At 41.5% G+C, this 17,089-nt stretch overlaps 1 protein-coding gene across 4 annotated transcripts in view; it reads right to left on the bottom strand.

The window, feature by feature from the left end:
• Nucleotides 1-3,623: 3,623 nt before the first annotated feature.
• Nucleotides 3,624-17,089, bottom strand: part of LOC123998029 (homer protein homolog 3-like) — a 41,257-nt gene continuing 27,791 nt past the window's right edge. For all 4 annotated transcript variants that reach the window (XM_046302877.1, XM_046302868.1, XM_046302860.1 and 1 more), the window contains 3 exons: nt 13,349-13,462; nt 6,026-6,106; nt 3,624-5,809 (listed from right to left, as the gene is read on the bottom strand). In XM_046302877.1, coding sequence (XP_046158833.1) covers nt 5,624-5,809; nt 6,026-6,106; nt 13,349-13,462 — 381 coding nt within the window. In that variant the 3' untranslated portion in view covers nt 3,624-5,623. The remainder of the gene's footprint in view (nt 5,810-6,025; nt 6,107-13,348; nt 13,463-17,089) is intronic.

The raw sequence follows: 17,089 nt of genomic DNA on the forward strand, positions 1-17,089 counted from the left end.
TCACTCCATTTCTACCAGCCTGTTACATGTGCAACCAGATGGAAAAAAATATCTCGACAACCTTTACTCCACACACAGACGTGTACAAAGCTCCCCCCCACCCTCCATTTGGCATATCTGACCATAACTCTATATTCCTGATTCCTGTTTACAAGCAAAACCTAAAGCAGGTAGTATCAGTGACTCACCCAATACAGAAGTGGTCAGATGATGCAGATGCTAAGCTACAGGACTGTTTTGCTAGCACAGACTGGAAAATGTTCCAGGATTCTTCTGATTGCATTGAGGAGTACACCACATCAGTCACTGGCTTCATCAATAAGTGCATCGATGATGTTGTCCCAACAGTGACTGTACATACATACCCAAACCAAAAGCCATAGAGTACAGGCAACATCTGCACTGAGCTAAAGGGTAGAGCTGCCGCTTTCAAGGAGTGGGACTCTAACCCGGAAGCTTATATGAAATCCCGCTATGCCGTCCGATGAACCATCAAACAGGCAAAGCGTCAATACAGGACTAAGATTGAATCGTACCACACCGGCTCCTACCCTTGTTGGATGTGGCAGGGCTTGCAAACTATTACGGACTACAAAGGGAAGCACTGCCCCGAGCTGCCCAGTGTCAAGAGCATACCAGATGAGCTAAATGACTTCTATGCTCGCTTCGAGGAAAGCAACACTGAAGCATGCATGAGAGCATCAGCTGTTCAGCTGTTCTGGACAACTGTGTGATCACTGTCTCCGTAGCCGATGTGAGTAAGACCTTTAAACAGGTCAACATTCACAAGGCCGCAGGGTCAGACGGATTACCAGGACGTGCACTCCGAGCATGTGTTGACCAACTGGCAAGTCTCTTTACTGACATTTTCAACCTGTCCCTGACGAGTCTGTAATACCAACATGTTTTGAGAAAACCACCATAGTCTCTGTGCCCAAGAACTCCAGAGTAACCTGCCTAAATTACTACTGACCTGTAGCACTCACATCTGGGGCCAGGAAGTGTATTCAAAATTCAGTCATGGCTCACAACACCATTACAGAAGCTTATGTAATCTCTATTGCACTCCACACTGCCCTTTCCATCCTGGACAAAAGGAATACCTGTGAGAGAATGCTATTCATTAACTACAGCTCAGCATTTAACACCATAGCTCATCACTAAGCTAAAGACCCTGTGACTAAGAAACTGGATCCTGGACTTCCTGATGGACCTCCCCCAGGTGGTAAGGGTAGATAACAACACATCTGCCACGCTGATCCTCAACACAGGGGCCACTCAGGGGTGCGTGCTCAGTCACCTTCATGACTGCATGGCCAAGCATGACTCCAACACCATCATTAAGTTTGCCGACGACACAACAGTGATCACCGACAACGATGAGACAGCCTATAGGGAGGAGGTCAGAGACCTGGCAGTGTGGTGCCGGGATAACAACCTCTCCCTCAACTTGATCAAGACAAAGGAGGAGATTGTTGTGGACTACAGGAAAAGGAGGACCGAGCACGCCCCCATTCTTATCGACGGGGCTGTAGTGGAGCAGGTTAAGAGCTTCAAGTTCCTTGGGGTCCACATCACTAAGGAACTATCATGGTCCAAACACATCAAGGCAGTCATGAAGAGGGCACGATAAAGCCTATTCCCCCCCGGGAAACTGAAAAGATTTGGCATGGGTCCTCAGATCCTCAAAAGGACAGCTGCACCATCGAGAGCGTCCTGACTGGTTGCATCTCCTCCTGGTATGGCAACTGCTCAGCCTCCAACCACAAGACACTACAGAGGGTAGTGCGTACGGCCCAGTATATAACTTGGATGGCCAAGCTTCCTGCCATCCAGGACCCCTAAACCAGGCGGTGTCAGAGGAAGGCCCTAAATATTGCCAAAGATTCCAGCCACCCTAGTCATAGATTGTTCTCTCTGCTATCGCATGGCAAGCGGTACCAGAGTGCCAAGTCTAGATCTAAAAGGCTTCTTATTAACAGCTTCTACCCCCAAGCCATAGGACTCAGCTAATCAAATGGCTACACAGACTATTTGTATTGCTCCCCTCCATTATGTTATTGTTGCGCTTTAATTTTTTTTGTAATTTTTTTTTTTACTTCAGTTTATTTTAGTAAATACTTTAACACTTATTTGTAAGAAAGCATTTCACCATAAAAAAAGTTTATTTTACAAAAATTTCACTGGATGTTTAAACGTGACGTATCCGCTTAGTTTCCACTCACCAGAGAGGAAGCTCACTGGCAGGCAGTGGGAGAAGATGAAACTAGATGGATTTTGTCCGACATTCTGCAAATGTTCTCAATTCAGTTGTCCCCCAAACTAGAATCTGTTAAGTGGACAAAGTTCTGTTTTTTTTTTTTTTTTAATCGCGTTGCTTAGGAGTGCAAATACGAATTGAGTTATTGCACACGCGCACTTGCATATAATGCACCAATAGGATCTCGCGAGCTCGTGCTTGTTCTGCCCACTATTGCTAATTTGTTCCCATTAGACCACAGCCTGTTTTTTCCATGTTGGTTTTGTTATAAAAAAAATAGTTGACAAAGCTATGCTAATGTCAATCTGATTAAATCTAGCCCAAAATGTTTTATTGGGACAGTCTGTTGAATTGGTGTTGACTATAGAAACTTTTTGTTTATTCAAAATTCAGTCCTTCATCGGAGCATTGACAAATCAATGTGACTCTCAATAAAACATTGACAAAGCAAGGTGACTCGCATACATACTTGCATGAAACAATTCATGCAAAACAATCAATCCATGCAAAGGAAACCAACAAGCTGACAAAAGCACAATGATCTTGTGCTTGATGATCTTGAGTGCAGTAGACAGGATTTTTTTTATTAGAGATTGAAAAACAGGGCTCTTGTTCAAAACTAAATGGAAAATCTCTCTCAAATTACTGGCAAATCAAATATGCAGACCCCTAAGCTAACAAATCTGTTAAATGACTGATGTGGCAGTCGGTGTTTGACTTGGACTGAAATTGTTTCTGGTACTCATTTTGGGTGCTGGTGCTGTTTATATTTAGGTGCAGGAGCTCCAGAATAATTTTGAGCTAATATTCAATAGGAGGTGCAGGAGCTCTAGCAGAAGAACATTTAGGTGCCTGTTTTCAGCTCCAGTGTGCACATGCCCAAGTCAAGCACTGGTGTCAATCAATTATTTTCTCAAGATATCTGTAGTCCATTGTTAATTGGCTACTACAATTAATCAAATACATAGCATTGAAAAATAACCACATTTTTGCAAACGTTTAATGTTGAACTGTACACAAAGATTTTAGTTACACATACAATAACTTCCATTTTCAATATTATAAACATGGGTTCCTCCTATGCTGAAAGGTCAAATCAGGCAAGTGTGTTGTTCAGTGTGATTAGTAAGGCCCTGTTTTAATACTGGAAAATGATTACTTTACTCCCTTGTGAAGTTACAGGAAAATACAACAAATATACACCACCTTTCAACTATCCAATAATGTTTTATGATTACTTGGGGGGGGGGGTGATAATTTTTTACAGTATTAAGAAATCAGTTTGCTGAGGTATTTGAAGTATTGGTGGTGGTCAAAAAGCCCCATTTCCACTGGCACTTAAAATTAGGGCCAAATTCGATCTGGCTCAAATTCAAGCTGAGTCGAGGGAAACTCGGGCTAGCGCAGCCCAGTTCCACAACTGGTGCCAGCCCGACTAGAATTCAGGCTGAACCATTACTATGCAACCACCAGCTTGATCACTGCTGGATGCTGACACCAAGTTTAGCTAGTCTGGGATTGTTCCTGTTAGCTAGCAACATGGAAAAGCAGTACTGCAGTAGTCGGACATGATACGAATTACCACCATATCTGGATCCTTCATAAATGTTTTGCACTACACAATCAACTTTCATGAGAACAAATCAGCCCTCAAATGCTAGCTAGCAAATCAGAGTTGAAACAAGCTAGCTAGAAACTTTAGCTGGCCAGGTCGTATTTAAAGCTACATTCTATCAAACCTGTCGTCTGGTTTGCTAGCTAGCTAATTGCCAATGCCATTGTAAGCGAGGTAGGAATTCAGCTAGCTAACGTTAGCCTGTTATGCTAGCGATGATACTAACCATTTAGCTAGCTAGCGTTAGCAAGCTAAATACAAGTCAGAGTCTGGCTGGCACTGGCAGGAGGAGTATGGTGTAACGTTAGTTACAGCATGGTGAGCATTAATGAAATTATTCAACATCTTGCTGAAGCTAGCAACATTAGCGAAGCCAGCTGCAGTCATACATTGGCTACCTAGCAACATGGCATCATTTGGAATTTCTGGAGGCAGTGGAAACGCAATTCGAGCTAGCCCCGTTGCCTATGGAAAACAGGGCTTAAATAACTTGTGAATATGAAGAGGATAAGAGACCCTACTCTCAATTTTAATGACAGAAAAATTCCATAGACAATTCAAGTTATTTTTTTCATTTTCTTAAAATGTATCGTGCAGTCCAGTCCAGTCAGTACAGAACGAGTGTGCTACGTGGATAAGAAAAGTAAGTGCATCTTTGGTACTGCATTTTGTATTGTTAAAAAACATTTTTGGGCCACTGTTTTCTCCAGAAAGTCAGAGATGGGCTAGTAGAATGTAAAACGACCATGTTCCAAAAACGAAGAATATAAGCATCATGACGTACACGGAGCAGGTGAAACTTTCCGATTATCCTCACATCAATTGTTGGATTAAAATGGATAGTCAGTAACACTTCAAGGTAGTCAACGTGCATTTGAAGCAAAATGAGAAACCACATTGTTAAACAGAATACAATTGAAGTTTGTATAAATTAACAAAAATATGCTTTGGTGATGCTACATAACCTAGAGTACTTGTCAAAAAATAGTATTGCTAATTTAACACTGATTTAACCTTATTTGTACTTAATACCAAGAAAAAAATGCCTCAGTCGAGGTCAGAAGAAAATCACTTGGTGTGCATCAGTGAAAGTTCAGATACCAAGTTAGCTATATGTATTGAATCAAGTACAGGACATATTTACTAATAACACTACTTGTGCTTTTAATAAATCTATTTGTAAACGATTGCACATTGGATAATGCGCATAACTCACATTACTGTACTTGGCAAGGTTATTTGCGGAGTTCATGCAGTTTTGGTGACAAGTCCTCTGCAGCTCATCATTCTGCAGTAACTTCTCTGTAGGATCACCAAATCATTATTATGGCAACTGTTGATGTAATACAATACATAAGACATTAGAAGTTAACTTATTCATCATTCATAATATTGACAAATGTAAACAATAATTAGGCACCTACATTTTTAAGCGCAACCCCAGATTCAATTCAACTACGTTTGAAGTTTAAGAACCTCTATAAAAAGGAGGTTGACAGAATCATAACCTAACTACATGTACATGAAAATGGTGTAAAGGTCAACAGAACAACGTTTAAATAGAAAAACGGACCCTGTGGATTATGCTCCCAGCCTCCCACCTAACAATATAACTGGTTCTTATGTACAGCTGCAACAGGTGAAGTCAAGGTGCTACTCTCGTTATGTGCTTAAGAAAACATTGTTCTGAAAGAGCTTAATTTTCCTTCCTTGTCCATCGCCCTTAAAACGTCTGTCATTGTGGTGTGCTATTTGCTGATGAGCTTGGCCAAGCTCTGTCGCAGGTCATTCAGGTCGTATATCTTGACTTCAAGGACGTCGACGACCCGCTGAACCTCACTCTGCCTCCTTTCCCGCTCCTCCAGAGTGGAAGCTAGAGTCTGCTCGGCGCTCTCCACCCGTTGCTCCAGTTCTGCGTTTCGAGTCTCCAGATCCTAGAAGGTCCACAGGTGACAGAGGACTAGAGATCAATTCATGTTAAAATGGTCAATGTCATATCAATTGTTCCCCCCCACCCCCACCCTGCTTTTTTGCATACCCTTTGAAAACTTTCACAGAGCCCCTAAAGCGGTTGATAATCACTGGTGTTCAGTATTCACTAGTGTAGAGAAGCCAAAAATGCATGTTCTAACCCAATTCCCCAAACTCACCAGAAGTCTCTGAACAGCCTCTTCTCTCTCTTTCTCCAACTCATGGATATCTGATTTCCTGCTATGTAGATTGTGGATTATCTAAAAAAAGAAACCACAAATACAGTAATCCTTTGTTTTTTTATTAGGATACCCATTAGCTGTTGAAAGCAGCAGCTACTCTTCCTGGGGTCCACAAAGGACTGTAGTGGTTAGAGCGTTGGGCCAGTAACCGAAAGCTTGTTCAAATACCCAAGCCAACAAGGTGAATAATCTGCCAATGTACTTAACCCTAGTTTGCTCCAGGGGTGCTGTAATACTATGGCTGCCCCTGTAAAGCAACACCTTTCACTGCACCCATCTGGTCAGTGTGTGACAAAAAAATAAACATCTAAATATATGTTTTCTCTGAACTCTATCGAAATCATACGTTTTTTTAGCCACATATTTATTCCTTTTTTAAAGAGAGATGTCAAATCATCTCTTGTGTAGCCTGGAAGATTGTCAAACTTTGGGACATCTTGCTGTTACTGAAATTTCCCTCATGGGCTCCAGTACAAAATGACCTTGTATGAGTCATCCTTGCTGAAGTTTTGCTTGTTTAGAATGTGAAGGTTTGAGAGCGCACTACAATGCCACAAGGAAATGGATCCATTTAGATACAGTGCCTTCAGAAAGTGTTCAACCACCTTGACTTTTTCAAAAGTTTGTTGTGTCATGTTCTTCCACACAGATGTCAACAAACCATTTCTGTATGGACCTCGCTTCGGGCACGGGGGCATTGTCACGCTGAAACATAAAAGGGCCTTCCACAAACATTTGCCACAAAATTGGAAGCACAGAATCGTCAAGAATGAAGAGAACGTGTCTCCACTGCTCCAGAGTCCAATGGCGGCAAGCTTGGCACCACTCCAGCCGACGCTTGGCATCGCGCATGGTGATCTTAGACTTGTGTGCAGCTGCTCAGCAATGGAAACCCATTTCATGAAGCTCCCGACAAACAGTTATTGTACTGAGTTTGCTTCCAGAGGCTGTTTGGAACGCAGTAGTGAGTGTTGCAACCGAGGACAGACAATTTTTTTATGCGCTTCAGCACTCTGGGATCCCGTTCTGTGAGCTTGTATGGTTTACCACTTTCCGGGTGAGCCTTTGTTGCTCCTAGATGTTTCCACAATAACAGCACTTACAGTTGACCGGTGCAGCTCTTGCAGGGCAGAAATTTGACTTGTTGGAAAGGTGGCATCCTATGAAGGTGCCATCCTATGAAGGTGCCACATTGAAAGTCAATGAGCTCTTCAGTAAAGGCCATTCTAATGCCAATGTTTGTCTATGGAGATTGCACGGTGGTGTGCTTGATTTTATACACCTGCCAGCAACACGTGTGGCTGAAATAGCCCGAATCCACTAATTTGATGGTGTCCACATACACTACATGACCAAAAGTATGTTGAATAAACCAGGGAGGTTTTCCAATGCCTTGCAAAGAAGGGCACCTATTGGTAGATGGGTAAAAAAATAAATACCAGACACTACATATCCCTTTAAGCAGGGTGAAATTATTAATTAGGCTTTGGATGGTGTATCAATACACCCAGTCAATACAAAGATACAGGCGTCATTCCTAACTTAGTTGCAGGAGAGGAAGGAAAACACTCAGGGATTTCACCATGAGGCCCATAGTAATTATTTAACCTCTTGGAACACTAGGGGCAGTATTTCATTTTTGGATGAATAAATATATAAAATATATGCCATTTAGCAGACGCTTTTATCCAAAGCGACTTACAGTCATGTGTGCATACATTCTACGTATGGGTGGTCCCGGGAATCGAACCCACTACCCTGGCGTTTCAAGCGCCATGCTCTACCAACTGAGCTACAGAAGGACCATGTTCCTGTTTTAAACAAGGTATTTTGTCACGAAAAGATGCTCGACTATGCATATAATTGACAGCTTTGGAAAGAAAACACTGATGTTTCCAAAACTGCAAAGATATTATCTGCGAGTGCCACAGAACTGATGCTACAGGCGAAACCAAGATGAAACTTCAAACAGGAAACGATATATCATCGAAGAGATATGTGAAAAACACCTTGAGGATTGATTATAAACAACGTTTACCATATTTCAGTCGATATTATGGAGTTAATTTGGAAAAAAGTTTGGCGTTTTGATGACTGAATTATCATTTTTGTTTTGGTAGCCAAACGTGACGAACAAAACGGAGCGATTTCTCCTACACAAAGAATCTTTCAGGAAAAACTGAACATTTGTTATCTAACTGAGAGTCTCCTCATTGAAAACAGCTGAAGTTCTTCAAAGGTAAATTATTTTATTTGAATGCTTTTCTTGTTTTTGTGAAAATGTTGCCCGCTGAATGCTATGCTAAATGCTATGCTAAATGCTACGCTAAATGCTACACTAAATGCTACACTAGCTATCAATAATATTACACAAATGCTTGTTTTGCTATAGTTGAAAAGCATATTTTGAAAATCTGAGATGACTGTTAACTTCTTGCGTCGAGCCATCCCGGATCCGGGATCGTGAATACAGCCTCAAGCTCATTACCGTAACCATAACGAAATAGCAATAGCCTTCAATTCCTACTTTATTGACTGTCAGGGTACTGACACAGAACCCCTCCACTGGTTTTTTGGGCTCAGTGCTAGTGAATGACACTCAACCTGTCTTCATCATAAGGGAGGTTTCTGAGTCAAAGGTGAACAAGGTGATTAGCTCACTAAAGAACTCTAAAGCCAAATATGTGTTTGGGATGGACTCTACCTTTCTTAAAAACTACAAAGAGTCACTCATTGGCCCCAGTACTAAGGTCACCAACACATCTATTGGTCTCTGTGTGTTTCCAAGGGTATGGAAGTCGGCCATAATAACGGCCATCTTTAAATCAGGCGACCCTGCTGACGTGAGTAACTACAGGCCCATTAGTATACTACCTGTGGTGTCAAAGGTTGTTGAAAAGTGTGTAGCAGAACAACTGATTGCCCACCTCAACAACAGCCCCTTCACATTACACTCCATGCAGTTTGGCTTCAGAGCTAAACACTCCACAGAAACGGCCAACTGCTTTCTTCTGGAAAATGTGAAGTCCAAGATGGACAAAAAGGGGGTGCTGTTGGGGCTGTGTTTCTGGACCTAAGGAAGGCTTTTGATACTGTTAACCATGAGATTCTCATCACAAAATTGTCCAAGTTCAACTTTTCCCCTGATGCCTTGAGATGGATGAAATCATAGCTTGAAGGCAGAACTCAGTGTGTCAGAGTGAGCAATGAGCTGTCGCCCACTCGTAGCTATGATGTGGGCGTGCCCCAAGGGTCAATACTGGGGCCCCTCCTGTTCAGCCTGTACATTAATGATCTGCCTTCTGTCTGTACTGGGTCTGAAGTTCAAATGTATGCAGATGATACAGTGATATATGTGCATGCAAAGAGCAAACAACAAGCTGCACAAGAACTCACTACTGTAATGGTCCAGGTTACAAAGTGGCTCAGTGACTCGTGTTTGCATCTCAATGTGAAAAAAACTGTTTGCATGTTCTTCACAAAGAGGGCAACAGATGCTACTGAGCCAGATGTCTATGTGTCAGGGGAGAAGCTCCAGGTGGTATCCGATTTTAAGTACCTTGGCATCATACTTGATTCCAACCTCTCTTTTAAAAAGCATGTGAAAAAAGGTAATTCAAATAACTAAATTCAACCTAGCTAATTTCCGATTTATACGAAATTGTTTGACTACAGAGGTAGCAAAACTGTACTTCAACTCTATGATACTCCCCCACTTAACATACTGCTTGACTAGTTGGGCCCAAGCTTGCTGTACAACATTAAAACCTATTCAGTCTGTCTACAAACAGGCTCTCAAAGTGCTTGATAGGTAGCCCAATAGCCATCATCATTGTCACATCCTTAGAAAGCATGAGCTTTTGAGTTGGGAAAATCTTGTGCAATACACTGACGCATGTCTTCTATTCAAGATCCTTAATGGCATGGTTCCCCCTCCTCTCAATATTTTTGTTAAACAGAAAACCCAGACATATGGCAGCAGATCCACAAGGTCTGCCATAAGAGGTGACTGTATAGTTCCCCTAAGGAAAAGCACCTTTAGTAAATCTGCATTCTCTGTGAGAGCTTCCCATGTCTGGAATACACTGCCATCAGACACACATAACTGCACCACATATCACACTTTCACAAATTGCTTGAAGACATGGCTAAAGGTCAATCAGATTTGTGAACATGGTCCCTAGCTGTGTGTTGCCGCTTTCCATGTTGTCTGTAGCTTGTGAGGTGTGGAAACACTTTGTTGCTTTTATGAATTTTGTCTTGCTGCTTTTTGTTCTATCTTGCTTGTCCTATGTTGCCATGTCTTGCTTGTCCTATGTTGCCATGTCTTGCTTGTCCTATGTTGCTATTGTCTATATTGTAATTGTTTTTAATAACCTGCCCAGGGACTGCGGATGAAAATTAGCCGGCACTTTTACTGAAACGTTGATTAATGTGCACTGTCCCTGTAAAAATAAAAAATAAACTCAAACTCAACGTTAACTATACATGAAAATCGCAAATTAAATGAAATTAATCTATTTGATCTCAAGCTTAGCCTTTTGTTAACAACACTCATCTCAGATTTTCAAAATATGCTTCTCAACCATAGCAAACTAGCATTTAGCGTTTAGCGTTACCATTTAGCATTAGCATTTTGCGATAGCATTTAGCAGGCAACATTTCACAAAAACCAGCAAAAACATTCAATAAATCATTTACCTTTGAAGAACTTCGGATGTTTTCAATGAGGAGACTCTCAGATAGCTAATGTTCAGTTTTCCTGAAAGATTAGTTGTGCAGGAAAATTGGTCCGTTTTGTGCGTCGTTTTTGGCTACCAAAAAAAAATGAAAATTCATTCATCCAAACGCCAAACTTTCTTCCACATTAACTCCATAATATCGTCTGAAACATGGTAAACGTTGTTTAGAATCAATCCAAGGTGTTTTACACATATCTCGTCATGATATATCATTCCTGGAAGTCTCCTCTCTGTCTCAATCACATGGATGAATGCGAGCAGCTTGGAGACTACGCAACAATTTCAACAAAGGACACTGGGCGGACCCCTGGTAAATGTAGTCTCTTATGGCCAATCTTCCAATGATATGCCTACAAATACGTCACAATGCTGCAGACAACTTGGAGAAACGGTAGAAAGGGTAGGCTAATTCGTGGCGCTTTCACAGCCATATAAGGAGACAATGGAAAACAGAGCCTCAAAAATCCTGCTCATTTCCTGTTTGAGGTTGCATCTTGGTTTCGCCTGTAAGATTAGTTCTGGGGCACCCACAGATAATATCTTTGCAGTTTTGAAAACGTCAGAGTGTTTTCTTTCCAAAGCTGGCAATTATATGCATAGTCGAGCATCTTTTTGTGACAAAATATTGCGCTTAAAACGGGCACGTTTATTTATCCAATAATGAAATAGCGCCCCCTAGCTTCAACTGGTTAACAAAAGGCTAAGCTTGAGAGCTGATATATTTATTTAATTTCATTTGCGATTTTAATGAATAGTTAACATTGTGTTATGCTAATGAGCTTGCGGGATAATTACACTCCTGGATACAGGTTTTTTTCGTAGCTAAATGTGATGAACAAAACAGAGCGATTTGTCCTAAACAAATAATATTTTTGGAAAAACTGAACATTTGCTATCTAACTGAGAGTCTCCTCATTGAAAACATCTGAAGTTCTTCAAAGGTAAATTATTTTATTTTAATGCTTTTCTTGTTTTTGAAAATGTTGCATGCTGAATGCTACGCTAAATGCTATGCTAGCTATCAATAATCTTACACAAATGCTTGTTTTGCTATGGTTGAAAAGCATATTTTGAAAATCTGAGATGACAGTGTTGTTAACAAAAGGCTAAGCTTGAGAGCTAGCATATTTATTTAATTTAATTTGCGATTTTCATGAATAGTTAACGTTGCGTTATGGTAATGAGCTTGAGGCTGTATTCACGATCCCGGATCCGGGATGGCTAGACTCAAGAGGTTTTAACAGCTACAGAGTTTAATTGCTGTGATAAGATAAACTTGCTAATGGATTAACAGCATGGTAGTTACTCCACAATACTTACCTAAATAACAGAGTGAAAAGAAGGAAGCCTGTACAGAGTACAAATATTCCAAAACATGCATCCTGTTTGCAACAAGGCACAAGTAATATTATAAAGAATGTGTCAAAGAGATTAACTTTTTTTCCTGAATAAAAAGCATTATGTTTGGGGCAAATCCAACACATTACCGAGTACCGTTCTTCATATTTTCAAGCATAGTGGTGGCTGCATCATGTTATGGCTATGCTTGTCATCAGCAAGGACGAGGGGATTTGTTTTAGGATAAAATAAATGAAATAGAGCTGAACATAGGCAAAATCTTAGAGGAAATTCCTGGTTCAGTCTGCTTTCCAACAGACACTGGGAGACAAATTCACCTTTCAGCAGGACAGTAACTTATAACAAAAGGCCAAATCTAAACTGTTCTTGAGTAGCCTAGTTACAGTTCTGACTTAAATTGGCTTGTAAATCTATGGAAAGACTTAAATTGTTATCTAGCAACGATCAACAACCAACTTGACAGAATTTGAAGAATAAAAGGGGCAAATATTGTACAGTCCAGGTATGCAAAGCTCTTAGACTTACCCAACAAGACTCACAGCTGTAATTGCTGCCAAATATGTTTCTAATATGATTAAATCAAGATCAGTGTTTTATTTTTCATAAAGTTTTAAATTCTTCCACTTTGACAGAGTATATATAGATCGACAAAAAAAATAATTATGCAACAAAATGTGGAAAAGTCCATGGGTTTGACTACTTTACGAAGGCATGAAAATGTGATACCCTATTTTCAGAATGTTTTCGGCGTTGTCATTACTCATAGCACTGAGCAGTAGACCAACTTTGTAGCTGCTCCAAAATAACTGTCCTTTCACAAAATCTAATAAATCAGATTGTTTGGATGACTGACAGGTTTTCCATAATGCAGCTGGGATTCATTTAATCCATCTAATATAGATATACCTAAAGCAATTTCCTTTGAACAAGAGGTGGAATTTACAGTATGCAAAATACCTCTACCAAGGCTTTCTACTTCCAGATGGGAAGTGCTTTAAAAAAAACTCAAGAACGACTAGTTTGAGATTCTCAAGCAAAAACCTGTGTTTATACCTCACTAGTTTCTTTCAACGGCACTGTCTAGAGAGCCTAGAAGCCTGGCTCCTTGAGGTTAGCAGTACCTGGTTGCCTAGAAGAGGGTCAGAGCCCCAAGCCTTACCTCGTCTTTTGCTTTGAGCAAGGCTTCCAGCTCCTCCAATAACTGGGTCAGCTCATCCCTTGTCTCAGACCCACTGGGACCAGGCCCTCCACTCTGAGCCTCCAGCTCTGCCACCTGCAAACACACAACAACAGAGAGTGAGAGACGGAGGGAAAGGAAGAGAGAGAATAACACTAAATAAGGAGTTGTTCAATCCTAGTGTACATGCAATGACAGTGGATGGTTGAACATGAGTTCCTCTCGGCGGTCAGCTATGACGTGTTAAAAGGACCACAATAACACAGAATACATCACTATGGAGACATTTTACTAATTGCTAGAAGGGTTTTAAATTAAGGTTCGCAGATGGAGACATTAATTTGACCTACTTATATGTGTTTAGCATAGAAATTGACTCAAAAGGTCTGAATTCCACATATACTCATGTGGTGAGTTGTGATTAAAAAGGATGACAAACCGTTTACCCCTTGAAGTCAACTCCACAACCCCCCCCCCCAATTATTTTAATTTTAACAGACAGGAACATGGTTAGAATCGAACAACAACAAACTGACTTGTTTATTGAAAACTGACTGTAATTTTCATGGGTTTGTGCTCAGCCTTCGCAATTACCATCTCTTCATTTGCATCTCCTCTGCATATTCATAATGGCCCTTTAAGATTCCATATCATGCCATCCATCAGAGCTTAAGAAAACTGCTGTAGGAGTATCACATTCCTATAGGACCCAAATCCATGTGACAATAGCTGAGGGAATGATGTTACTGCTTGCGCACAACTGCCCTCATACCACCGCTGACAATATAGAAAACAAACTTACTGATCAGATTTCTAAAACTACTATCAAGTTGCCTTGCAGGAAAATTAATAGGAGCCTTTACCCACCTAGATAAGAGGAATACCCATGTAAGAGTGCTGTTCATTGACTACAGCTCAGCGTTCAACACCATTGTGCCCTCCAAGCTCATCACCATGCTTAGGACTCTGGGTCTGAACACCTCCCTTTGCAACTGGATCCTGGACTTCCTGATGGGCCGACCCCAGGTGGTGAGGGTGGGCAACGTCACCTCCGCCACGCTGACCCTCAACACAGGTGTTCCACAGGGGTGTGTTCTTAGTCCCCTCCTGTACTCCCTGTTCACCCACAACTGCGTGGCCAAGCACAACTCCAACACCATCAACAAGTTTGCTGATGATACAACGGTGGTAGACCTGATCAACGGCGATGATGAGTCAGCCTACAGGGAGGTCAGTGACGTGGCAGTGTGGTGCCAGAACAACAACCTCTACCTCAACGTCAGTAAGACCAAGAAGCTAATTGTGGACAACAGGAAACGGGGGGGGGCAAGCACGCCCACATCGACATTGACGGGCTGTAGTGGAGCAGGTCGATAGCTTCAAGTTCCTCTGTGTCCAAATCACTAAAGACTTCAAATGGTCCAAACACACGCGCATAGTCGTGAAAAAAGCGTGACAGTGCCTCTTCCCCCTCAGGAGGTTGAAAAAGTTTGGCATAGGCCCTGAAATCCCCAAACAGTTCTAAAGCTGTACCATTGAGAGCATTTTTACTGGCTGCATCAGTGACTTATGGCAATAGCACCGCCCTCAATCGTATGACACTATAGTTCACCTTGCAGTATTGCCTTGCAGAGGCAGTTTGGTGTGGTACATTTGTTGGATTTATCGAACGTGTGTGTCAAACTGTATGCGTAGACGGCTTGACAGAAATGGTGAATGTTGAACTTTTGTTGCATACATATCCAGATGTATGCCGGGGCGGCAGCGTAGCCTAGTGGTTAGAGTGTTGGACTAGTAACCGGAAGGTTACGAGTTCAAACCCCCGAGCTGACAAGGTACAAATCTGTCGTTCTGCTCCTGAACAGGCAGTTAACCCACTGTTCCCAGGCCGTCATTGAAAATAAGAATGTGTTCTTAACTGACTTGCCTGGTTAAATAAAGGTTAAAAAAATAAAATACAAAAAATGATGCTGCGTACTATTTTGCGTAATGATGCTGACGGTATGTTCGAAGCATCACTGGGGCCGAGCTCCCTGCCATCCAGGACATCTATATCAGGCGGTGTGGTAGGAAGGCCCAGAAAATCGTGAAAAATATAAGGGTAAGGTGGCAGGTACCAACCAGAATCAAACCACCCAAGCCAGACTATTCTCTCTGCTTCCGCACAGAAAGCTGTACCGGTGAATCAAGTCTGGCACCAAACAGGCTCTTGAACAGCTTCTGTCCCCAAGCAATAAGACTGATAAGTAGCTAACAAAATAGCTACACAGACTGAGTTAACCTTGTATCTTTATTGACATTTTATTTTTGCACACTCCCAGGGCCCTACACACTCACTCCATCATCTGCTCCCTCTCATACATTTATAATGACTCTACACTCACGCACACCCACTCACATACAAGCTGCTGCTACTCTGTTTATTTTATATCCTGTTGCCTAGTCACCTTACCCTTATACATACTATATCTACCTCCATCAATCCAGTATTCCTGTACATTGTAAAAGTTGTACTGGAACTGACACTGTACATAGATAGTATGCTTACTTATTGTGATCTTAATATTTATTGTGTGTTATTGCATTGTTGGGTTTTGAGTTTGCAAGAAAGGTATTTCACTGTGCATGTGACATTGAAACTTGAAACAAGTAAGGAATACAATATGGTAAAATGAGCAGAAAAGAGCTTGTATGGCCATTGTTAGCATTGTGAGAGAACCAACAGATGGGCTTTTAAAGCAGTGTGTGCTCTACCATCTCTTGAGATCATTTGTCTTTACAGAGGACGTACACCTTCGCTCCTACTGCGTCTCAGCTACAGAAGTGCAAGGTAAGACACGAGAGAGCAGGCTGGGGACCAGAGCATCCCTGCAGTGTCAGAGATAACCCCGAAAACAAATCACCAGAGCCCTCATTTAACAAAACTAGTCTACTGCTTTGAGAGCCTGGAGAAGCCAATGGCTTCTCTGTTCTTCCTCTCTGGTGTTTTGTCTTTTCCTCCCTAACTAAGGCAAGAGAGAAGTAGGGTGTCCTGTCCTAAAACTGCCTTCCAGCCCTGCCAAGCCCTGGAGAAATGGTCTAATTCCAACCACCTGGTTGACTTTGTTACAAGAGGTGATAACCTTCACTTTGTTGGACTGAGATGGATGTTGTTCCACTCAGTGCCTGGAGCTAAAATATGACTGTTGACAGCCATTTTTTCCAGCAGATTTGCTTCCGTGGTACTTTAATCTGCCACATGAAAGAACCTCATTAAGCTTGACCATGGGCGCATTTCTATTTTTTGAATCAAATTATGCAAAACACATGTTCTTCCTCTCTGGTGTTTTGTCTTTTCCTCCTCATTGACCTAACTAAGGCAAGCTCACTCACACAACATGCAGAGAAGTAGGGTGTCCTGTCCTAAAACTGCCTTCCAGTTACTTGTTGTGTTCTTCATATTTCTTTTTTTCTAGTATTACATTGTTATTGATTATTAGATTGTTGGGTTTTGAGTTTGCAAGAAAAGCATTTCACTGTACTTGTGCATGCGACATTAAAACTTGAAGTTGATTTCCTTGGTCCTTTACTGTGATGTCTTACGAGATCAGCTTCAATATTGAAGATTGTGGGCTCTATCTATCAATGTAATTTTTTAACCATCATTTTTGATCCCCTTTTCATTTTATACTCCCCCCCCCCCCCCCCCACCTGATTGGCGTAAACCGATGACAACACTTCGTG

This window comes from Oncorhynchus gorbuscha, linkage group LG02, assembly GCF_021184085.1.
Source record: "Oncorhynchus gorbuscha isolate QuinsamMale2020 ecotype Even-year linkage group LG02, OgorEven_v1.0, whole genome shotgun sequence".
NCBI classification, from domain to species: Eukaryota; Metazoa; Chordata; class Actinopteri; order Salmoniformes; family Salmonidae; genus Oncorhynchus; species Oncorhynchus gorbuscha.